This window comes from Hippocampus zosterae, chromosome 13 (genome assembly GCF_025434085.1).
Source record: "Hippocampus zosterae strain Florida chromosome 13, ASM2543408v3, whole genome shotgun sequence".
Taxonomy (NCBI): domain Eukaryota; kingdom Metazoa; phylum Chordata; class Actinopteri; order Syngnathiformes; family Syngnathidae; genus Hippocampus; species Hippocampus zosterae.
Window position 1 is genome coordinate 4829831 of NC_067463.1, and position 24859 is coordinate 4854689.

General features: G+C 42.7%; 1 protein-coding gene and 1 long non-coding RNA gene across 5 annotated transcripts in view; one reads left to right on the forward strand and one right to left on the reverse strand.

The window, feature by feature from the left end:
- The window catches only part of LOC127612873 (uncharacterized), a 187287-nt gene that overhangs the window by 82107 nt on the left and 80321 nt on the right, over positions 1-24859 (reverse strand). The window lies entirely within an intron of this gene.
- The window catches only part of inpp4b (inositol polyphosphate-4-phosphatase type II B), a 148382-nt gene that overhangs the window by 22140 nt on the left and 101383 nt on the right, over positions 1-24859 (forward strand). Inside the window, exons 4-8 of one of the 4 annotated variants that reach the window (XM_052083612.1) lie at positions 3980-4028; positions 4109-4276; positions 12101-12145; positions 16040-16158; positions 22572-22688. In XM_052083612.1, the coding sequence (XP_051939572.1) occupies positions 3980-4028; positions 4109-4276; positions 12101-12145; positions 16040-16158; positions 22572-22688 (498 nt within the window). Of the gene's footprint in view, positions 1-3979; positions 4029-4108; positions 4277-12100; positions 12146-16039; positions 16159-17808; positions 17965-22571; positions 22689-24859 lie in introns of those variants that run through there. The other 3 variants (XM_052083611.1, XM_052083613.1, XM_052083614.1) reach the window with 3 other exon arrangements.

Consider the following 24859-nt stretch of genomic DNA (forward strand, 5'->3'; position numbering starts at 1 on the left):
ATTTCAAGAAATTTTGTGCCATCCAGGTTTTGATTTCTTCCAGACAGGATAGGAGTGGCCTTAATGAGAAGGTGTCTTTCTTGCTCAGTGGGACATAGATCTGGCAGTCATCTGCATAGCAGTGGAAGGGAATACCATGTTTCCTTAAGATGGAACCCAATAGGAGCAGCTACAGCAGAGGTCCCAGAATCGAGCCCTGTGGAACACCACATGACAGGACATTTGCATGAGCTCTTTTCTTGTATGATACTTTTAATGTCGGCTCTCGCTGTACTCGAGCCTCTTTCGTTCAGGGCAATAACGAGGAAACACCATGATTGTTTGAAGAATTGACTGCTGCATGGATAGTCCTCCACGCGCTTACAACTCCTGCAAGTAATAAAATGGCCAAAACGACAAATGAATACTTGACAGCGGGCCAGCCTATAAATTTCATTTGATGGTGATTGTATTCTAAGCTTGATTATGAGCTGTCAATGAAGCTGTCATGTGTAAACAGACGTGTTGGTTTTTGCTTGTTGGGTGCTTATTCATTCCTTTTTGTAAGGCCCACGGCATTGCTTTTCATATCTGCTACACAAAATCGTAAGTGTTCATTACTGGCATGTTGAAAGGATATGAAAGAAAATCCAAATTTTCACCACAGAATCATTGACAATTGGCTTAAGTTTCATTCATTTTTCATGAAATTCAATTGTGTGGATGGTTGGTGAGTTATTTAGTTCGATTGTTTGTTGGTTGGTCACTTGGTTATTTCGAGTGCTCGGTGGGCTCTATGAAAAGCCAAGAAGTGACTGATCATGAAAATGGCTTCTTACGTTTGACGCATTTGTTTGTTTGTCCCAGTGAAGTAGTAATTTGGAAAATAAAGCCCTCCTGCTGGACCACAGCATCAGGAGATAACCACAACACCATCTTTGGGTTGAAATCTGCCCGCTTTTCGACCTCTATCATCTCCTGCCTGCAAGAGGTCTGACCTTTTCCCATAAATCTCAGCACGGCGTTGATCCCCGAGCACGGCGCGGGTTCACGTTCCCTCGTCTTATCTAAAGGTTCGCTTGACACATCAGGCCAGACCACCTGTTGCCGTGTTTGTTGAGTGCTAATGCAGTCGGACTTATTGAGTCGATGTGGAGGTACGGTACCAGCGAAAATGAGAGCTGGTAATTGGAATGCCAGTCTGTAGAGCTAAGACCGCTGCCGAAACCTGTTTGTCAGTTTGGGAGGGAAAAAAATGACATTGATTAGTTAAAAAAAAAAAAAACCTAAAATGATAGAAAACTACTAACCCTTTAAAATAGCCCCTTGATAGCAATGGAGCGGCTTGCGAATAAAAAGGTTTGTTCCAGAGGGCATTTTATAGGGACGCTGGAATTATTGCATTGTCGTGATCTTATCCTGAACATATTTCACTTTTCTCATAATTACAACAGTCCAAGTAAAATGCTGAATCATGAATCAAGCTAAAATAATATTTTGGGTTAGTATATGGAGCATTTCGCAACGGCTTCTAATGGTTCTCAAGTGCTTTGTGGAGGAGGGTAATGTGGGAATCCATATTCCATGATAGGCGATGTTTTATTTTCTCCACTGCTGTATACTTGTCTCCATCTGCAGTGGCTTTTCTTATCGACTTTCCCCCAGCCCTCCTCTTTTGTCGTCAGCCTTTGATAAGACGTGTCGCCTTTAAAAGAAGCTGAATTAGAATGTTAATGGGTGGACGTTTCCATTAGGTGGAAGACGGAGGTGTTCATCCTGTTGTTTGCGGCGGCAGAGACATGATGAGAATTGAGGAAGAAGCCTCCTTGTATCGAGTGGACCTACCTTGTCTTATTGCTCCACGGGGGAGCAATTTATCTTCATTCGGCAGCAACCCAAAATAAGACCAGCTACCCACCACACTCCCACGCACCACCCCGGACAGTGCAATATGCTTGGGTTCAGCCAAATAATGAATCATCACAAAAATGTGACTGTTAATGAGTATTATGGATTTCACTGTGGCTCTGATTATCATTGCATTTCCCCATTTGCCATCACTGGTAATCCTTCTGTGGTGGTAGCATCACAAGTGGAAAAACCTCCCAAAAACTTAAATGAGTAAACGCACTCAAGAAGCAAGGACAAGAACTAAGGAAGTAACAAACTAAGCTAAAAAAAACAAAACAAACTTCAGTCATCAAAATGGCTAGAGAGCTATCATGCTAGCTCAGTAACGAGCCATTTGTCGAACTTGCTTAGAAACACACTAGCCTTTTTTGTTATTTATGGGCTCAAAGCAGATAGTCTGCACATTTTCCATGCCTGTCAGACTTGATGTGAGAATAATTTCAAACAAACTAAAAAAAAACAAAAAAATAAATTCACATCTGACCCAATTTTAGATGTAGTGTAACTTAGATATGTATAGTATAACTTGAAATGTTCCTAACATTACTCCAATACCACATGCGTAACAGAGATGAATTATGTGCGTATATAGCTTAACCTGTAGTGAACGTAACCACAACTCCAGAAAGAATACTCGCTTTATAAATTCAGATACATGAATGTAGAGAGAGTTTAATGGCTTTAAGATTGTATGCCTCCTCTACATTTTAGGACAAAGCTCATCTCTAATTTGCTGGTCTGTGCTATAGTAGAGGTTGTACATCTGTGATGGGTAGTTTGGGCACGACATGTAAAGGAATCGTTGCATGTGGATTCCATCACAACGAGGACAAAAAGCCACTCTTTTTCGCTGTGGAAGATTATGTGTTTTTCTTACAGGAGTAACCGACATTGTGTAGTACATGACATTTCATCACTGTGTATAGCGGTGTTTTATTAAACCGAACACGCACAAACAAACACGATTGAAAACCGGCATTGATTTGGTGGACTCTCTTGTGTGGTGACCTTGGCAGGCGCACAGTCACAAATGCCGACATTGTGGTGTGAGTATCGGCAGAATGTTGATGCAGACAATAAGAAGAAGATTACGGCTTTTAGTGTCTGCACTTACCGATGTGGAGGACATCACGAGAGGAAAGACTTGCACCAGGTCCCAAAACCTATTGTTCCACTTCATTCTTTTGAGTGGCAGTGCATGCATCAGGTTCCGCCAACTTTATCTTACTGGTCGTGTCTTGAGTCTGCATCTTCATCAGGACAGCATGATTGTAAAATTAACCAATGCACACCACCCTTCTCCTGAAATTAACTCATTAAATAGCCAATAAGTCAATTTACTGACTGACCATTCGATTATCCAACTGACTTGACTAACCAACTAACTGTGCAACTATCACTCTACCTTGCCAATTAGCTGTTTTTGTCAAACTAATTTGTTAGCTAACTCATCCACTTGCTGGTTGACAGACCAGCGAGATCAAAATTGGCTGATGGACTAAAACGTGGCTGTCAATTAGCTTGCAGACTTACTGATGAACTCTCCAAACATTTGTAGCGTAACTCACTCACTCACTCACTCACTCACTCACAGACCACCTGTAAGATAAGTGTCTGATGACTAAAAATGTAGCCATCTTATCAAAAAACAGGCTGTCTAACTGACTAGTGTGACTAGTGACTAGCCAATTAGCTACTTGATTAGTTAACAGACTGACTAACAATCAAACTGGCTGACTGACTTAAAAAAAAACATAATGTCAATCAATACAAAAGACTGACTGAACACCCTGTTGACTAACGATCCAACTGGTGGTGGCTTGGCTAGGTTGTATGTATTAAAAAAAACAACAACAACAACAACCCCCCCCCCCCCCAGGATTCACAGCAAACATGTCTACATTCACTCAGGAGAGAGCAGGGGAAAGACTTGTGTGAGTGTGCTTTTTGGCACCGTGTTCTGTCGTCTAGGTGTGCTTCGACAGCATGAGATTAATGGATCGAGCACCGTATCGCACATAACATCAATTCTGTCCTGCTTTTTCTTTCATTCCGAGTCACACTCCCTCATCGCTCTCCACCTCTACAGCGCCCCCTCCCTCCCTTCCCCTGGTCTCTGGCTGGTCCTTCTGCTAAAGGTATCTCGGATGCTGCTTGCGGCGCGCAGTTGCAGATCGCTATCGCCGTGACGGCAGCTTCCCCGTCCGACTGTCATTAGTCGGAGGTGGGGAGGGAGGGGACTGGACTGGACGGCGGTGTTCTGCAGAGGAGGCTGAGGGAAAGGTGGAGGACCAGAAGAGGGGAGTCGGACAGATGGATGGAGCTCAGGAGACGGGATATTGCGTGGTTGACCTGAAGGAGCTGGGGGAGCTGCCTCATGACACCGGTGAGCCTCCTGCATTGTTGTCGGTTTGTCTTGTCTTTTCGAACTCCACCTCCTCCACCCGTGCCGATTTATCCTTATAACATCCGTTTGTTTGCGCCAGGGGCAGATTGCTCTCTAGCCTTGAACGCACATGCCATAGAGTGTGCGAGTGAGAGAGAAAGCGAAAGATACAGGTGGATACCCCAGAGAGTAAGAAAAAGAAGTTCAAAAGAAGTGCATATCATACTTCACAAGTAGGGGAGGGTGGTTCATGAATACATTGTGGCTTATAAAAGGGTGAAACATTTGCAGTCAGGGTCGATAAAATATTGGGAAATTTCCAGGTGTGTTTGTATAATTCCCAACAGTTTCTATGAAAGTTTTTGACACGGTTTTGTAGTCTTTCCATAAGTAACAAATGGACTCAAATTAGAAGATAGCAAAACATGAAAAGAAGCTCCTCAACTCACATTCGCATAGTTCCTTTGGCAAAAAGAAGGCAGTAAAAGAGCACATTTTGTTTTTGAAACAACAGCTGTCAATTATTAACTCGGAAGAAGCCAAGTGCTCGATTCTCTGCATTCACACAACACCCAATATGCACACGTTGCTGTTTTTTTTTTCCGGTAATAGTGCTCAGTATTGTTTTTGGTGGTTAGTTGGCAGACGTTAGTTTTTATGCAGTACTGCTGACTGAATAGATAGTGAACTAGTTGTCCGTCCACGTGCAGTTATAAATGTCCACCTGGAGGAGGAAATATGATAACTGGACTTTGAACCCGATGCTACTTACTGAGCCTGATTTAGCATTTAGATACATGGTACTCATGTTTGGCAGTGCAGGATTGATCTCGCCAAATCCTCATCCTGGAATTCAACAAACTATGCCACATTCACGTGCAAAGGTTAATCATGTTAAAAACAATTGAACTGCGGTCCAAACTATGTGTATATCCAATCGGTGTTGTGCTTTATTTAAGTATTTATTGAAGGGCCTTAATATTTATGTTTGGTAATGCAGAAATGAGCCATGAACCAAATCCTAGTTGGTGTGGTTCATAATCTGTCATGTCTGTGGCCTGAAGCGAATGAAAAGGAAGGGAGAGGAGGGGAGGAAAAGTGCTCAGGTCATCATACTAACTAAACATCATTGAGCCTCGCTACGTCCTTCTAGTGCCACCATACTTATGCTGGGCAGTGTAGAAATGATCCAAACAATTCACAGTGGGTGTGTTGAACAAGATGCTTTGCGTTCATAGAATGGTATGGTACCTGTTTATGTAGCAATTTAGTGTTTCGCCATGCGGTTGGAGTAAAAATCCAGAGTGGTATGTGTCAAAGTGTGAGGAAAGAGCGTACCTTGTCATTTTGGCTGGCCTGGTATGAACGCAAGTGGTTCCATCGAGAAAATGTTGTTTGGTGTACTGAGGTAACGTGTCTTTGGCTGCGACTCCTCATATCTTGCCAGGTTGAACTATTAGAGCAATAAAGTATGACATCAGTCTTCCCATGTTTTAACGAATTAACTCATACAGCTCGCTCTGGGATTGAATAAGCGTATTTAAATGCAGTGGACCTCCGCATACTCGCGGTTCAACTTTACCCAGATTTTCGTGATTTACGGGCCGGTCCCTGTCCCACGCGAAAAGCGGGGCCGTGGGGGGTTTACTGGACTAGTCATTAGTTAGCTAACAAGCAACTTACTGACATTTTTGTGCATCACTGCAACCCACCTTGGTTACTAAATGACTGAAATACTGTTTTAATACTGCTAACAAATGAGTGCAACGCCACTTGATCTCCCTAAAGGGAAGCAAAATGTGGACAATCCCCTTGTTGCATATTTTTTTTGTCTTTTGTGTTAATTCACGAATGCCCAATTAAATCCATCCACTGACATTTGCATCTACGCAATCCAAACCCATTTTGAACGTGTGCGTTCACTCTGTCACATTTGTGGATGACGTGACAGATGTGGTCGCGGAGTGGTCACCCTGCTGTGCTGTGCTGTGCCTTCGTTTTTGTTTACCCGAGCGGAGCAAAGGGAAGTGCATAATTAGCATGTTGCGCACGAAAGACGGGCTTGACAGACCCCCATTATCGCTGGCAAGGTGACATAGTTTACCTCCTTTTCCTCCTCCAGGGTGACAGCACGGGGAAGCGGGTGACGCACGCTATTTTGAAAGGTGGAACCCAACGGCAATTTTACATACTTCTTACCATGACGTTATGCTAATTTTCTGGGGGCTATTCATTGCAGGATGAGCCTGAGGTTTGTCACTTGGTTGTTTTTACTAAATTAGCAAACTCGTTTTGGAAAACTACTTAAAAGTTATGTAACAAATGAATCAAAATTTATAAATTTAGTGTAGAACAATAAATGTTTCTTTTTTTTTTTTTGCTTTACCGCTAGCTAGTTAGCCAATTGATCGACTATTGACATCATTTTGTGCACCGCCTATCAAAAGTTACAAGACAATAAGACGGCAGCTTTCTCTTGCTACATGCGGTGAAATAATCCACAATTTTGTGGGATTTGTACTCGTGAGCGGTTTAAACAAGATGGGCGGCATCTCTCCCGTGGCGGTGTTTGTGGTCTGGTGAAAACGGCCGGCAACATCAAACATACGTGGTGAGCCAACCGCGCGCGCACGCACGCGCACTCACACGCACACAAGCGTGAATTATTAATATCATCTCCAAATCCAAAATAAATAGCATTGGGAATATAAACGGGGCTTGTTCAGAGGCTTGGGCACTTCCATGTAATATGTATTCATGAAGAGGTTAAGGCAGGATATAGTCACAGGGAGGGCTTTATCAAAGCTCAATGGAAATTGCATGTTGTTCTTATTGAGAAATATTTTTATTTTCTTTGTGGAGTCAGGAATTTTCAGCATTTCTTTTGAGCTCATGCAGCTTTCACAACTTCTGCTAATAAATAACTGGCTAAACTTAACATTTCGAGCTTGTCTCTCAGTTGAGCTTTAGCTCTTCAAAGTACTTCTTTGACACTTTCGTATTCAAACGGGGCTTTGGCGCCATCTTCATGCATCTTAGGGAGTATCGGAGCAAAAAAAGAAAAGGGCATCGAGTTTTTTCACTGAATTATTAGGGATATGTTGCACAGATGAAAACTGGTAAGAAGCAGGATTGCACAAAGGAATTTCTCTGTTTGCGTTTTGTTAGTATTGAATAGCAGGCATGTCAAAAAGCAGCACTGTGATTATAATCGGATCAGAAAATGGTAGTCCACAGGAGAGTGGAACAAAAATCACGTTCCCAGTCTGCTCAGTACCATATGGCTAAAGCGACAATCGCACTAATCAAAGGAGAACAGATCACACACTGAGTCAGCTGTGTTCCACATTAATACAAAGAAACTTCACTTCCAGATGATCTTAAAAAAAAAAAGAAAAGTCCGAAGTTAATTAGGCAAAAGCAACATTCCATTAAATCCCCCAAAAGTAGTGCAGGTTAAAGTAACGTCCAGCAAACGCGGACCGACCCACTTGGAGAGTCAATATTTGTTCTCCCGTGTACAATCAGTCACCAGATTTCATTGCTTACAATATTGCAAACCTGCTGCTGAGATGGAGGGAAAAACCCTACTGAGGTTCAGGATGTCGGTGTGGGGATATATTTTGCGCACCAACCAATGGAGTACCGTGACATTCAACAATCTCGTGCGAACAAAAGGGCTTCATTCACAGCACACTGCGGGAAGGTTTGATTGAAAGCACATACAGGATCATTTTATCCTGCTTTGAACAAGTTCATTTTTGGGCTCTCGTGTCACCCTCCTGGACAATACTTTCTGAGAGCCACCCTTCTGCGATAATGAGAAGCAGCAGACTTCCCTTCACACCCCCCGCAGACTTTAACTGCTTATCTCCCGCGAGGTAAAGGCCAAAAGCTCAGTGGGCTTCCGATGAACGGAAAGGAGGTTAAATGATCATCTGCAATGTCCCTCAGTGGCGTTCATCGACCAAGAAAGCCACCCGATCTTTCACACATTGTAATGAATTGCCCGCCTATGGTGCCACCTGCAGACAGGCCTTGATAGATGCTGCTGTTACTCCTCCAGCCCCGATGAAAAGTGCACTGCAGCAGGCGATGCACACCTCATTTGCTTTTGGGATTCCCCGTGGGAGTCGCATCTGCGTGTCGCCTGCTGCCTCACCGGACTCATTAGCATATTCATAATGCCAGCGGATATCGATTGTGAGGAAGCGCACACCTGTGCCACTTGTCTCCCTGCACATCCGCGCCGTGTTTAGCTTTGTGATTGTCGCTGATTTAATTATTGTAATTGGGCATCATGCAATTTCCTTGGTCCAGTTCATCCCTTGCATGGAGTATTCTTGTGCGGTGCAAAGGGCAAAATGGAGTCGTCGTGGCCATGGTTACAGCAAGACCGCCATAAAACCGTAAACGGTGTGAGAGTGAAAATAAGAGTAACATAAATCCCTCAAATTTGGGCAGTTAAAAAAAATCCACCACTGTTCATAAAAAGACTGCTGCAAATCCTTCAAACGTTGCACATATTAAAATAAGATCATCTTCTAATTTGCCCAAAAGTTGCACTGGTGTAAATCAACTGAAGGGGTGCTGCTTAAAATAAGATAAGAAAACTTTTATTTGTCTCCCGATGGAGAAATTCGCAATTTAGAGCATCAACATTTTGAAAGGAAGAAAGTAGAAAAACAAATTATTCGCTTGCACAAAATAAACTTAAAAATGAACTGTACACGGTACAAAATGCAATGTAAGATCTAAGATATAAGCATCTTATCTTATATATGCGGCATAAGGTGCCTGTGATATTAGAAATGTTAAAATATTTTAAAATGACCATAATCCCCTAAAATTTGCACAGGTTAAAATAAGGCATCTGGAAAAATTCTAAAATCTTGTATAGACTAAAATAAGACGGATTAAATCCCCCTCAAATTGTGCAGGTCAAAATAACAGGAAGCTCCAATCGCTGCTCAGGTTAAAATAAGATGACCGCAAGCCGTCCGGAAGTCTCAGAGGTTAAAACAAATGTCATGTGTAAAGAGAAGCTTAAGCAGTACAGATTAAAATAAGACTGTAAGAAATAACCTAAAAGATGAGCGGGTTCAGGTAAAACGATTGGAAATCCCTGAGAATTACCTGTACAAGGGTGAAAATAAGACGACTCGTAATGCCTGAATGTTGCAGTGGTTAAAATTAGACTACCGGAAAGCCTTCAATGATTGCATGGTTTAAATTTAAGTTGCTTTAAATAGAACGACCATAAAGTGATCATTTCGTAACGCTACAGTAAATCCCCATAAGACTGATGCGATTTCCTGAAAAGTAGCACGCGCCTGGCTCGTGTAAATCTCCCCGAATCTCTCCAACGTTTCAGTCATATTTTCCTAAATGACTCCAAACTTGTACTCGTTAAAATAAGCCCATCTGAAGTGTCCCGAAAATTCCATATGGGCTAATATGAGACAACAGTTAATCCTCAAAAGTGACACGTTAAAATAAAAGGACGTAAATTGCGTTGACAATAAAAGACCGATCGATGGCGAATGTTTTGCACGCTTGTAAAGGACTTTTACTTTCATTTTGTGCCGGCAGTATTTTAAGCCGACAGAAACATGTCATTACAAATAGCGTTGTCGTTGGAGTGTATCGCCCCCCCCCCCCCCAAAAAAAAACGCCCCAAATGATAGACGTTGACATTCATCGCAGATTATGCAAACACACTGCAATCTTGGTGAGTGTCAGCGCGAGGCTTTCGAGTTATCTATTGTCCTGGGGGGGGGGGTCGGCGTTGCGATGACGGCTGCAGGACCGACGACTCAGCCGTCACCGCCGCTGCATCTCATTCATCACGTTCACAGTCGGGCACACAAAGCGACACAGGAAACATCTGCAGTGGAAGGAGAACGGCTCGAAAAAAAAAGAAGAAAAATCCTCTTACAGGACACCCTCAGACAGACACAGACGACCTCACCATGCCTCATCGGCTCCACTAATGGACCGTGGGGTCTCAAATGTTTACCCGAAGTGCAGTATGGGCTGGCCAAGTAACTTTGGATAACAATCATTTTGTAAAATATGCGTATGCACACCGTTACAGAAGTAATGGAACAGTGGGGCCTGTTAGATTTATTTTATTGACTGTGGAGAGAAAACATTTAGCTTTGACATCATAAGATGAATGTGACACAAGGGATGAATAGCTCATCTTGCATTTCTGAAACAGCCTGCGTTTGAAAGCACCCCTTTTTCAGACGCGCAAAAGTACTGGAATGGGCTTTGCGGCGAATATTGATGCTCAAGTTCGGTCTCGGGTTCTCCCTGTGAAGACTGCGTTTGTGGTCGTGGTGTTGGAAACGGGAAAAGCTGTGTATGGGCGAACATTTTTGGGAAAATGAAAAGTCAATCAGAAAACATCAGCCACAACTAATACAACTAGTTGGAATCCCCTGAAGAAAAAATAAATAAAGCACGCGGTAAAGAAGTAACAGACGTCAAACAGGAAATAAACCATTTTGATGAAAATTTTTTGGGAAGAAAGGCCCTAAAACAACTGTTAGTGACGTCGGTAACGGCCTCCAGAGGGGTGGAAGCGTGAAGGTCATCAGCAAAGTACAGCATGAACTCAGAAGTGAGCGGAAAGAATTTAACCCAAGTTCATCCCGCTGGCAAAAAGTAAAGAGCTTTCGATAGACCGTGTCTCTCCCCAGACCTAAACCCCAAAGAGCATCCATTTGACCTGCTAAAGAACAGAATGAAGGGAGTAACTACGACCAAAGCAGCAGTCTACACGACAACCAGAGTGAAGGTCATGAACACGAACAGAATGACCTCGGGCTTCAGATAGTTTTGGAATTTTACCTTTTAAATAGTTTAATTTACGACAATAATTTGATTATGTTCTATATGTTTTGTTTTGAAATTTTGTTTTAGTTCCATTAGTCTTTCTGGGTTTTTTTGTTTCTTGTGCATAAAACACGGGCTTAAAAATTCTCAGTATTTTTACATGCACACAAGCACTCGACTTCGCAGACAGGCCAATTATCTATCCAAATAAACTTTTTTTTTTTTTCTGTTGACTCTCAGCTTTCCAAGTTCGTCGCGATGCGGCGTGTGCTGCCGTTGTCGCGTTCGCGCCAGTGCTGATGAAACTTTGATAAGCGCCGATGACATGTTGAGCTGCGGCAGCCGAAAGCCCTTCAAGCTCGGAGGGCTGACACACATGTCAGGGATTGTCACTTAAAATTCAAATGTTTTCTTGGGATACTTTTTTTTAATAACGGTTCCTTTGTCCATGATGCGGTGTGTCATGAACCCCCGCCTACAGTATGCATGTTTTTTTTTTTTCCTGCTGAGGCCTCATTCCCGCGTGCCAATTACGACGTAAGTAAGTTTAAAATGACATGGAAGTGCTTTTGGAATCAATAGTGTGGAGTCCAGTTGTATTATTATATTAATTTATATTGTATTAATAAAGTCAACTACAAACATTTTGGAGTGGTTGTCAGTTCGTTCCGTTTTTTTTTTTTTATGGGGATGTTCAATATCTTTTTTTTTCTTTTCTTTTCAGACTGCTACCAGTTGAAGTACTCATGATCATGATCATTGAACCGACACCACTAGTAAATTTGATAATGAAACTATAGGTACACACATGTGCAAAAAAGTAGGCAACAGGTTAGGGTAGCTGTGTGTTAGACACAAGCGTTAACTTGACTCTACTCCGTTCAACAGGAAATATAGACCCTGTTGATACATTAAATATCCTTCTCTTTTTCTTACTTGATTCAAGCAGGCAAAAAAAATGTTGTTTGTCTTTCCTTTCAGGTGTTGCTCGCTTCTCCAAGATGGCGCAGGTGGCGTTCAGCCTTGGTAAGGACCTTCAGTTTTTTTTTTTTAAATGAACACGCCGACATTATTTGTTGAGTGTCATTCAAATGCTGATTTATGCTATTTGGCCAAAAAAAATGTAAAAACGAAGCAATTTCTCAATTGATCACATGCAGTCTGACACTACAGTGCTTTTGATTTGATCATTGAAGCGCCAGGCCTTTGGAGGAGCCAACAAAGAATCACAAAGACAAACAAGGCAGAGAGAACACTGTTGACACAATGACTAGCGGACGTCTGTGAACTTTGTTTTGTGTTTGGAGATGATCTCATTCATTTTTTATTGCACTCGACATGTCGCGAGTTCTATTTCAAGACGGTCCACACTGAAAATCTGAGATGGAAACGTTGCTTGAAGAATGTTGGTTTACTTCTTACTAACCGGAAACTACTGTATAAATTCCTCACCGATGTCTGGTGTACTGTTGTACTCAACTGTTTTGTAGTCACCGATACCAGGTACCGATACCATTGATGCTTTTGTTACTTGATATTTTCCACAAATAACAATGATAGATCATTTTAAGGAGAGAACAATTTATCCGAATGCAGCCTTTTTCCTTAAAATGATCTGAAATTAATGACAATTTCAAATGATCTTTTTCTACATTTATATGTATTCTTACAGAAACTGCATCCTAACGTCATCTTTCAGGCACATATGCCTTTTGTTTGTGATCGTACAACGGCCACAAGACGGCGGCTGACACTGGTATCGGCCACCAATGCGATTACTATTCACTGACTAGAAGGCAAGGTATCTTCTGGATACCAATACCTGGTATCGGTACTCGCTGTATTGATCATTGTTGATCATTAGAGCCAATTATGGAAACAAGCATGGTGTCTGTGTGGCCATGCACATTCGGGTTTGCGCAACAAAATTTATTTATTTTTACGCTCATGCGGCGTTTACCAGTGCAGGGTGTTTCTGAAACTTTTTCTATTTTGTTGTTGATTTATAAATTTATTTATTTATTTTTTGCGTCATGGACTTGAAACAGAAAAATGGACATACTGTGACAGCCCAGCATGGAAACAAATAAATCCGATTGAGCTTGAACGTAATTGTTGTAAATAGTGTGAGCCTGATGAATCTTTTCAATGAGACGGTCTGATCTTGGAACATGGCGACCCATGGAACATAACGTTGCGCGTCGTCAGTCTTGTAATAGAAAACCTAACTTCGCAGCCGACCCAAACAGCATTTTACAAAGTAAATGTTCAATAATTTTTCATCGATACATTGACTTAGATGAAGTTTATCACATTTCATCACAAAGGTATCTCCAAAGAGTACATGCTTTTTCTTCCATCTTAGCTGTACGTACATGCTTGTATGTGTGGTACTCAAACCACTGTGTCGCCGCGCCCAAAATGCAACTTTGCAGCAAGCCTATAATCCACTTTCACTTCAAAGCAGAGTCCTCTCTCATCATATAGAATGTTTCTGTCATTCCTTTCAGGCACGCACTTGGTATTTCCGTTGTTAGCATTCATCCACACCAGTCGTAATATTCATTCACACTGAGATATCTGTGGAAAATCCTGGAGAGCCTAACAAAACGTGGGCAGTTTGGGGAGTGGTCCAGCAGCTTTCGAACCAGTACAAGCATCATTCCAATTTTTGTTTATTTATTTTTGTTGTTGTCTTCGTTTCCTTCAAGTCGGGTGGGCTTTTCTTGTGTTAAATGAGCCCATTGTGATGAGCTAATTAGTGTCTCTTCATATTGCAATAAAAACCTGATTGCTTTGTGCAGATTAGCGAGTGAGAAGCTGTGGCGGCTGCCCGAGGTGGCACGCTGAAGGTCATAACAACCGAGAGTGGAAATGTGTACGCATTGTTTAGCAACGTGATACAATTAAAAGTAGTCCAACTTGAGCGACGCATGAGACCGCGTGGCTTGGAATGGAGTATTCCTGAAAATACTCAATATACACTTTGAAAATGTCGGTGGGTACATGGAACATCTCACCCCAATATTACATGGAGAGGAGTCATATACTTTTGATGTATTACTTTGAGCAAACTGACAAACTGAAGCGTACAAAATAGTTCTTGTACCTTTGTGCTAAAAATGTTGAGAAACCGAATACAAACATAAATACTCAACCAACATAAATACTCAAAATACACTTTGCATTCCTCTTGAATGCAATTTTTTGAGAAAGTCGGCATATTTTTGAGATTTGTATTTCGAATAAGTAGGAAACGGTTACACCTAGGGACAATTTACAGTCTTCCATTACCCTGGCATGCATGTTTTTGGAATGTGGGAGGGACAGTAGTACACGGACAAAACCCAGGCTGGCATGGGGAGAACGTGAAAACTCCATACCGGATGGCCGTCGCAAACCTTGCACCTCTGCACTGTGTACATTTTTCCAAGATATCTATTTAAGAGGAAAATCCATTTTCCCCAAAGTTACGTAATTTTAAAATATTTTAGGAAAAAACATTTAAAGGAAGAAAAGTGATTTTTTTTTGGTAGTCTTTTTTTAACTCACAAAAACTTCTACATTTTCACGTATTTATAAAATATTTTTTCGATAATATATAATATTTTTTTCCCGGGTAAAAGTAGTCCTCGTTGCAAAAGTCCTTTTGAAAAAAGTATGTAATATAAAAAGTAGTTGAGATAAAAACCATAGCAAGTTAAGCCTGACATTTTAAGACTTAATGAGACCATTTTTTCAAGAAACAAAAAGCCCATTCTTTTTCACAATCAGATCAAACGTACAGCTGATTTGTGATCACGATAAACTAGAAACCCCCCCCCCCCCCCACCGTATTTGCTTGTCATGCAAATAAATCCTTCAAACAAAAAATTCACTTTCAAGGTTTCAGGCCGAGCAGAGTAGGTAGCCTCAAGACAAGAGTGACTTTGGCAAGGAAAGCGAAAGAGTTTTTAATGCATTCGTCATTGCCTCATCTTGGTTGTGATGGCATCAGCCGGTTGTCCTTCAGTTCAGCGGATGCACCGTTTGATTCCTTGTACCTTGAAATGAAAGGCCGACAGGAATGAGGGACAGCATCATAAACGTACCACTTCACTGCCAGAGCACTTTGTTGGCTTCTGTTGTCGTCAGCCTTTGAAGCAATCCAATTTTTATTATTATTAGTAGTAGTATTATTATTCTCCTCCAGACTGTGCTTTGTCAAACAAATGTTGGGCCCACACTGAAATGAAAGAAAATCACATTAGTCAGATGAGCGTTAATATTTTGACTTTTTATCCCACAGAAAAAAGCTTCTTTTTTGTCGTTGTTTTTGAGGGATAAGAACATTCCAGAAACATGAACTTTTTAGGAAAATCTTTGTTTTTTAGGGAAAAGTCGTCCTTTTTTAGGAAAAGTATGTTTTCACAGAAGTCCCATCTGACAGAAAAAAATGACTCTTTTTATGCATAGTTTTTAAAAAGTCTTATTTTAGTCAGGAAAAAAATACATTCACGAAAAACAACGCACACCTTTACAAGAAAGCCTATACGATGATCACTTGAGTCAAACGGTTTTATTTTTGCAAAAATAAAATCATGAATTCCACCTCTTCCTGTTTTGAACATCTTAAGTGTGTTTTGCCTTAATTTAAAAAACATTTTTTTAAGTCGACTCATACCTTGTATCAAAGCACTTGACAAGGAATTTCTTTGGGCCATAATTCTGTCACTATGTTCTTGCATGATTTCATACTATTGCGCAAATCAGTCGTCGAGGAGCCACCGTCTTGCATTTCGCAAAGACCAAAAGATGTAGACTCTAACCAAAGGCTTTTAATTCAAATACAGACCTACAGTTTTTCTCTATAGGAAAATCATACAAACACAAATGTGACATATCTAAGTAACACAACTGTGCGTCTCTGCCCATGTGTAGCATGCAATGACCTGCTGACTTCAAGCCCAGACGGGACGCCCAATACGGTGGTCCACGTAGCTGTGGCGGACCCTCATAAGGATCGCCTGGTCTCCCGCGCCTGCACGGAGATAGTTCAGGTAACTGCTCTTATTTTGTTGGAGTTTTCCAATACCAGCCAGTAGTGCTACACAACACGTGGAAGTTGAAATGACCAGTCGCAACTAGAACACGTCAGGATAGGACAGACACATTGAGCCAGGCAACGTTACACCTTAGTAATTAGTAGTAAATAAGTCAGGACAGGACAAGACGGGAGAATTGAGGGAGTGTTATTGGTATGTGGCGGGAGTGGTTATGCACGCTGGCTGAACCATTTTGAAAAATAATCAAACTGTCCCCCCGGGGCTCAATATAATTGCCGTTTAATATTCAAACATTTTTGTTTTCTAACAAAAACAAGCAATAAACGAAACTGTATTACAATCAACCTGATTTACAATGCCTAATGATGGGTCTTGTAGGTTAAGATTAAGAAAACCTTTATTAGTCTCGCGAATGGAGAAATTCCAGATTCACAGCAGCAAAGTTATGAAAGGAAGAAGTAGAACAAAAAAAAATAGGAGCAGCTGGAAAGGCAGCCACTCTCGCGGCGCCATTTTGAAGTCAAATAACAAAAATAACACAAGACAACACATAGGACAGAGACAGTCGTGCAATCTTCACCACTTTTCTGCATACACTTTGTTGTCTGAAGCAGTTCTAGATGAAAGAGGAGAGGATCAAAGTGTCCTTTCACCAGTGGATCAGAGACATCATGCTGAAAATGTGCACACGTCTGCTACAAGCAAAGTTTTGAAAGCAAACACGAAGCTGTAGCGTCCATTGACGAAAAGAGATTAGTTCACTTCTCCTGTCCCACGTAATCCGCTTCAAACTCCAAGCCGCGACTCCCAGCTCCAAATCCGCATCGGCACTCCGCGCCAACGCTCCTTTCTTCTCATCGTCGGCTCCTCAAGACCTCCATCCATCCACCCGCAGACCATTCAACAGCACCGATCTCTCCGCTGAACAAAGCGGGGCTGTGAAAAATGCTGCCCATTACAGGCGCAAGACACAAGCGCCCGGGGACTGTCCAGCAACGACAGTCAAATGGCGCCGACATTCCTCCAGTCAAAAACAGTGCTGGTATACCCATGCTGCCGAGAAGGCGCAACTACCAAGCACAGAGTCTCCTCCTTGATGAATGTCGTGGCCAAAAAATGCTGAAAAAGGTCCACATCAAGTCCACACGACGTAACAACAAACACAAAGTGACAAAAGAAACACAAGAACAACAAAAAAAGCAAGGCTCATGAGAGCACTTGCTGACGGCTGCCTACTCGGGCGCCATCTTGACTTCAAAGACGTACACTAAAATAAGTGTTCACACCACTATTTTGATACTTTGCTGATTGTAATTTCCCCATTGCGGGACAAATAAAGGATATATTAATATTCCAATTTGGAATCTACACGAATTGAAAATTGCATTCTGTCACATTGTGATGTCAATTCAAATTCAATTCATTGTTCATCCCTCCTATGCACTGCTCCTTTTCATACCGGTGGGCTCGACAGCGGGTCTACACTGGGTAGCAGCTGGCCCGCTTGAGACACACGCACACACACACAAAATTGACTCGGGCTGGAGTTATGTTCCAGCTAATCCACTAAAACAGCCATCTCATTCAAAGCTGTGTTACGGCTGTCCCCCCACCCACTGCCACACTCCTGTCAAGGAATAGTGTGTGTGTATAAATGTGTGTGTGCACGCGCTGGAAAGACAGGATGTGGTAGGATACTGAGTGCTCACTCTCCAGACACTCTTCTCAGTGCCGTTTGGACTTCATGGCTGCAAGTGTGGACTCGCAGACAGTATGGACTGTTTTGGATTTCCAGGCAGGGTAGGTGCACTCAATCAAATGCTTGGACTCGCGCGTTTTTATTAGCGAGTGAACTCTGAGGCAACACTCAAGCGTTCAGTTCCATGAAGAAGTCGACGGTGATTGAAATGCTGTTAGGACGAGCAGAGATTGTTTGTTTGGTCTTGGCAGTAAACACACCTTGTCTGAGAATTGCACGACAGTATTCGGGATCGGAAGAGTCGTGCACCGTTTTTTTTACTTCCAATTTGGGGCACTGGTGGACCTCCAACAGCAGTTTTTTCTTAAAGGAAACGATGGAACTAGAAATAAGTGGAACCGACGCCATCATAAAAAACTTTATTACTCTACTGATAATTCTGGACTGGCATGCAAAGATAAAAGTCATACAATTGTAAACCTAAGTTCACTGCTGTGTACCTAATTGAAAAACTCCAATCATGATTGCATTTGAAACAAAGTCCAATGAATAATCCCCAATGATTGTATTCCTGCTTGTGATTGCCAAATATATTTTCATGCGTATAGTTCATAATCGTCTCGAATTTGACCGTTATGTCCATTTGCCGTCCTGTTCCTGTCGACAATTTTTAATAACTTGCAAAGTAATCCGGGACTGAGCCCTGCCGCGAAACCATGAAAATATTTGTTACCTACGTTAATGTCTCAAACCGGAAAATGACCCAAACACTTTCATCAAGCTCTTCTTACCACCTTACCCATTCAAAATGTTGAACAACCCGAGTGAAAATTGGCTCCTCCCTGACATACAAAGCTTGTCTCTGTCGAGATGGATCACTTCAACCTGCTTCCTTGACATCAATTCCTTGGCAGAGCCCCACGAAGTCCGCCGAGCAACAAGTGCCCGCACTAATTATTTTCCACATAAGACCCCCCCCCCAACCCCCCCACTGCTTATAGTGCCATTTAACTTATGAGGCAGGAGATTTTTGTGAGCTTGTGTGGCCGTGAGTGAAAGTGTATGTTTGAAGCTCAGGCCAAGTGCCACTCTGTGTGTGTGTTTGTGTGTTTGTGTGTGTGTGTGTGTGTGTGTGTGTGTGTGTGTGTGTGTGTGTGTGTGTGTGTGTGTGTGTGTGTGTGTGTGTGTGTGTGTGTAGATATAAAAAATTCCCAGCATGTCTCCTCCCAGCAGCTGCTTTCGGTTTTGCCGCCACACACGAATGGCTTTTTTGCGACCAATGCATTATGTGGTCCTCTCACTATATGATGTGAAGGTTTCATTTGGAAGATCAATGTTTGGGACCTACAAGGTGCTATTTGCCTCCTTAGCTCTTTTGTCTTCTCCTTTTATCACATCGCTGGGTCAGTCAAAAGGGAATGTGACAGGGTTTTATTCCTATCATAGTTGGGGACCATGAATGTTCTCTTGTTGCAGCTGTTTAAAGAAGGGGGTGGGGGGATATTAAGGATCAGTTACACTAAGCCCCAAAGGTGGGAGGAAGTCAGAGAGGCACATATCAGAAGCCTCAAGTCTTAACCTTCAAGTTTTGAGCAAGTTTGAAGTTACCGTGGGAAAAAAATGTAGCATGGGAAGTCATTGAATTTGTCATTTGGGGGTGGGGGTGGGGGGGGGGGGGTTCAGCAAGTCATAAATCAAACTTGTACAAACTATAATCTTGCTCAGTCATGAAATGCGATGAATATAAAGTCGACACCCCCACCCCCTTCCCTTGATCAAATGTGAGGTTTTTGTGAGCGAAATAAATTAAACCAACTCGAATCTTTTTCAACTTGTTTCCACCGTTAACGTGACCTACAAATACGCTGCAAAACTCACAAGGGGGGGGGGGGGGGGATGAAAATGCAGTCTAAACACTTGTAATTTTTTTTTTGGAGATGCAAGTGTACGTCAATGTACGAGATTCCAGACATACGAGCTGTTGTTCAACTGATGTGTTTATTTATTTTGGGGGTGGGGGGGGTGTCTGACTTGTGAGAGCAGACTTGAGATGTAAGCGCTCTCTGGTGGCCATGAACAGCAGCAGTTGGGCAGAGAGTGAACAGCTCTTGGGGAAAAAAAGAGGCTTCAAGCTATCTAATGCAGTTGAAGGTTAGTTTTACTGTCATACTGTCATGTATATCTGTTATTTAAAACGGACAGCTGTTGAATGCGAACACAAATTTGTATCATGTGTAACTCTTTAAATTACGAATTGAAAACAAATGTTTCAGCAATAATATGTAAATGGTTCACCGAACATTACTCCTTTGAACTCGATGGTATTCATAATAAGGCTGTTTTGGAGGAAGCGTTCCTGTTCACTGCTCATCTTTCGTTACCATGACTACTAGGCGTGGAGATAGGTGACGCATTTTCACTCGGTGAGGCAGCACTTCAAAAGCAAACCGCTGAATTAAATTTGTCAATTAGTGAGTGAGGATCCGTGCCTGTTTTCGATGCAGCCAACACAAATTCTATATCCTGTTATATGGTTACAATTAAACATTTTTCCACAACGTTCCACTTGAACTCCAAAATGAATTTTGGGGACGTTCCACTTTGAAGGTTCCAAATAAAATTAGGACTTGGTTTTCATTCATGCCAAGTATATCTCCATGCGAGTGTTTCTCTTACGCACTTTATAATGGAAATGTTGTAATTAAAAAAAAAAAATTGTCTCACAAGCTCCAAACTGTAAAATCTCTCTTTGATCCACTTCTACTAACCCTTGTTACCTCTCTGCACATTTGCATCAATTTCCTGTATTTCACACACGTACACCCTCTTTTCTGGTTGCATTGCATAACTGAGAATGCATTAGCATTGGGAAGAGCTGCCAGCAAGTCTGCTAATATGTCTGCGGGAAAATCACATTTGCACACCACAGGAAGGGAGAGCAGATTTGACATCAGGCCAGGAGATAAAACGGCCTTTCATGCCTTGCCCTCTATCGCGTGTGTGTGTGTGTGTGTGTGTGTGTGTGTGTGTGTGTGTGAGTGGCTGGGGCGGGGGGGGGGGGGGGGGGGGTGGGTGGAGACCATTTTCGGTCCTCCCTTGCTCACTCATAATTATTGAACATACATACACTCTAAATGGGGCAAATTGGCCATTCCTCAGAGGTTTGTGACCTTAAATGGCCAAAAACCTGTTTGTGTATGCGTATTTACGGCTTGTACGACAGGCCCGTGTGTGTATTTGTGTGCGGGTGTGTCAGACTGAGCACTTGAGCTCATCTTGGCCCATCAGTAGTACAAAGAGGAATCGCACCCGGTGGAGGCTGCCAAGCATGCTGGTAAGCTTGAATGAGACTTATTCAGCTTGCCAGATTCTGTGTGTGCGTCTGAGTATGAGTGTCTGGGGTTTGACTGCGTGTGTTGGCGCGCATGTGACAGAGTGCGAGTGTACATACAGCATGCGAGAGTGTGTGCGTGAAACCGGCCATGAGGTGTGAATGTCCACTGTACATTTGTATTGGGCAATGCAATTTCCGCAAAACTCAGTGGAGCCTCACGAGGCCACCAATGGATCCATTAAAACTTGTCCAAAAAATGTTTGAACATCACCCACCACTCACATGCTCGAGTGGGATTGAAGGGGGAAAAAAAAAATTGGAAATGCAGACGTACTGTAAATGTCAACGCGAATCTCGGCTGCCCTGTTGTTGATATATGACGGCAAACACTTGAACGGCTTCCAAATGCGAGATTGTTTCACCGTTTGCTCACTGCAAGGTCAAGTATGAACACACACTTGATGTTTGGTAACAAAGGCACAAAATCTCACTTGTGTTAGCCAACTTTTCCCCTTTTGTTATTTTACATTCAAGGGTATGACCAGATTTTCCATTGGATTTATCCGCCAGTCTGTCTAAATGCGAGTCATTAGTAAAGAAACATCCCCAGAGGACTCCTGGCTGGAGACGCCCGGCGCAGGAGGAAGAGGAAGCCTCGAGTGTAAACACACTCAAGTGCTTTGAATTAGCCCAATAGATCCAAAATGTTTAGACCAAAAGAAAAAAAAAACCCTTCCTGCCGTAATTCATGTCCACATTGGCACAGGAGTTACTTTTTACTTCAGTTTTGGATGTTTTAATATCTAGAAGAGTTGTAAAAGTTTTGACAGTTGGATTATTTCTTGTCTTTCTGCTGATTTCTGTTGTGCAAGAAACCCTTTCTGTTGCAGTTTGGGTCCGCGCTGGTGCAAGACTTGTATTGTTGTTGTTGCTTTTAGACTCCGGTTTTAGACGATTCTGTTTGGATGAAGGTTCTTCCAAAATTAGAAGGCGCACACACACACATTAATAGCTAACAGCTGGCAAAAGAGGTGATGTCCCGCATTTGAGCCCTGTGGTACGTTTAAAGACCCAACGCCAGGAGCCGTGGAGGGTTTGGCTACAAAGTGCCAATGTACCTGTCAACATTTTTGTTCCTGGCTTCCATGCTAACGTTCCTAGGAGGCCCCGCTGGGGACATCTCTGTCGCCTTCTGTTGAGCAACGACCGATCCCAGCGACTGATCCCAGCTGTTGTCTCGCTCCCGCTGTCAAGAATCCCATTGTGTGGCTCTTGTTTGGCTTTCGGTCTGTTCATTAGCATGTTGCGCTCTCGGGGTGCACGCAGTTGCTCTTATGGAGTTCTCACCCACATTATTTGTTTTTGTCCTTACAGGCAAACAAGGACCCACACTTTTTGACCGGGGTGACCCTCTCCTCAGACTGTCCTACCACCCCAGAGACGCTCGTCAAGTTGACAGTGTATGATGTTAAGGACAAGTCTCAGGAAGTGGTAAGTAAACTGTTCAGTATGTTACCGGCTGGCAGCATGCTTACTCATGAATGGAAAGGTGACGTCAAATTAGAAAAAGAGAATGAAGAGAATTTCTCTTTAAAAAATGGTCCCGACTAGGCTCCTGTGATGAAGGGACAGCATGGACACAAAGTGGGGGGAAAAAAATGAGATGGTGCCATTTTGAATTCTTGTATGTGTGTGAGTGGGAAGGGGGGGGTGGGGTTTGGGGTGTAATAGAACATGACTCAAACCATAATTATTAATGAAATGTCCTGTTGTCTTAGTGGTAGAATTAATGCTTTTGCCAGAAAGCTAAATTGCTCGAAAGCAAAACATGTCAAGCAAAGACTACTAGAACATCCGACATTTATTTGGTTGACTCCACATGAGTTGGAATGTGATTTGTTCATTCCGAAGTGGGTGTGCACACTTGTGCAACCACATGATCTCCAGTTATCAAATCATTTAAAATAACTTCCCTCGGTCTCATTTTGGAACAAAAACTTGCCGTTTGAAGAGGGGTGTGTCGACTTTTTTTTTAGCTTCCACCTCTTGGTTTGCCAACGCGTGATGTTAAATGAGATGACACTTCCATTTTTTATTCAAAACAAAAGCTCTACCCCCTCTCTCCCAATTTCCTCCTGCTAAATTGAATCCGACATATTTTTTAGGTTTAAAAAGGTCGCGTGTTGCAAGTTCCATAATTCATACGAGTCACTTTCAGACCTTTTGCTTTAGATTTTGAAAAGTATGACACCCCCCCCCCCCCCTTCGTCCCCCCCGCCCCTCAGAGGACATCATCTGGGTCACATCACAAGAAATGTCAAAAAGAACAAGAAAGGGAATCTTTCAAAGGCCGGGACCTCATGTTCATACATTTTCAAACAGACGTTATGAGCCGGCTACGCGTTCCCGATATAAATGGAGCGTCTCCTTCGATCCCCGGGCGCCGCAATCTTAATTTGCCATAAGTTGAAATAAAACATTCATGAGCTTTATGATGAGTAAGGACTCCATTAGAGGACCACCGAGCGGAATGAATCACACTTGGACCTCACGGAACGCCGTTTGTACATTTGTGTTGTTTTTGTTGTCCTGGTGTGAACAAAATAATCTCAGTTCCACCCTCCATCGTGCGCAAGTATTTTGTATCAAAAGCAAAAATAAAATACACCTGCCCAACCGACGTGCACTCGTGCTCGAGCCTGTCCCATTTTCATGCTGAGATAAGCAAAACAAGACACCCAACAGACCGTTCAAATGTGGTCATGTTGAATAATTTCTGTCGATTTCTGTTAGAAGCGCACATCCTGCATTGATTTATAGTAAGACAAAAACATTTGAAAGACTATTTTGCTCTGAATGCAAGGCTGAAAATAGACAATTTTCTATTTATTTAAAACTCTCCAAAGTGGAACATTATCAAGCGTGATTGACATCTGAGCCTGCTCAAAATAATCTGCCATGTCCGAGTCCACATTTCTGTTTTCTCAAGCGCAGGCACGTGTGGTAGACGTTATGTGCCATTCATGCCATCTGATATCTATGAACAACGCTGGTTAAATCTGTCCCGGAGTTTACCTGTCGAATGCAATCAAGCGACTGTTTTGTATTTGTGTGTGCAAGTGGAGCGGGAAGCTCAGTCCGTCTTTTGCTGAAGTTAGCTTCATAGCAAGAGCACAATAGTGTATTCTTAGGCGCCATTGAATATTCATGCGGAACAACACCCATGTGAGCTCCGCGAGGTATCCAGCCTCTGTTGTTTCTCCACCTCCTTCCTGAGTGCACGTCTTATCCGCCTGCTGCCAGTCCCCACCGGAGGCTCCTCGGCATTCAGCGGCGGGCTAAGTGACTCAACACGTTGCGGACGCCGGCGTTTATTTCCTGTGCTCAGATTCCTCGCAGGTTGGCGCTGGGAGGTTGGGCGACAATTCAAACCCTTCCCCAACGCAGCAGTTCGGAATAACCGCTACCGTACGTCACGGAAAATAAACGGAACGCCTCGAAATATGCCACGGCCGTCATTTCCATGCCACGTTTCTAAACACTATCGCGGGCCTCATTCGGCAGGCGGAGTTGTTGATCATTTTGAATAGTTCTGGTGGCGAGAGGATGATGATGCCCTTTTGTAAAGCTCTCATGAAATGTCAGAGTGAAAATCTGCCTTT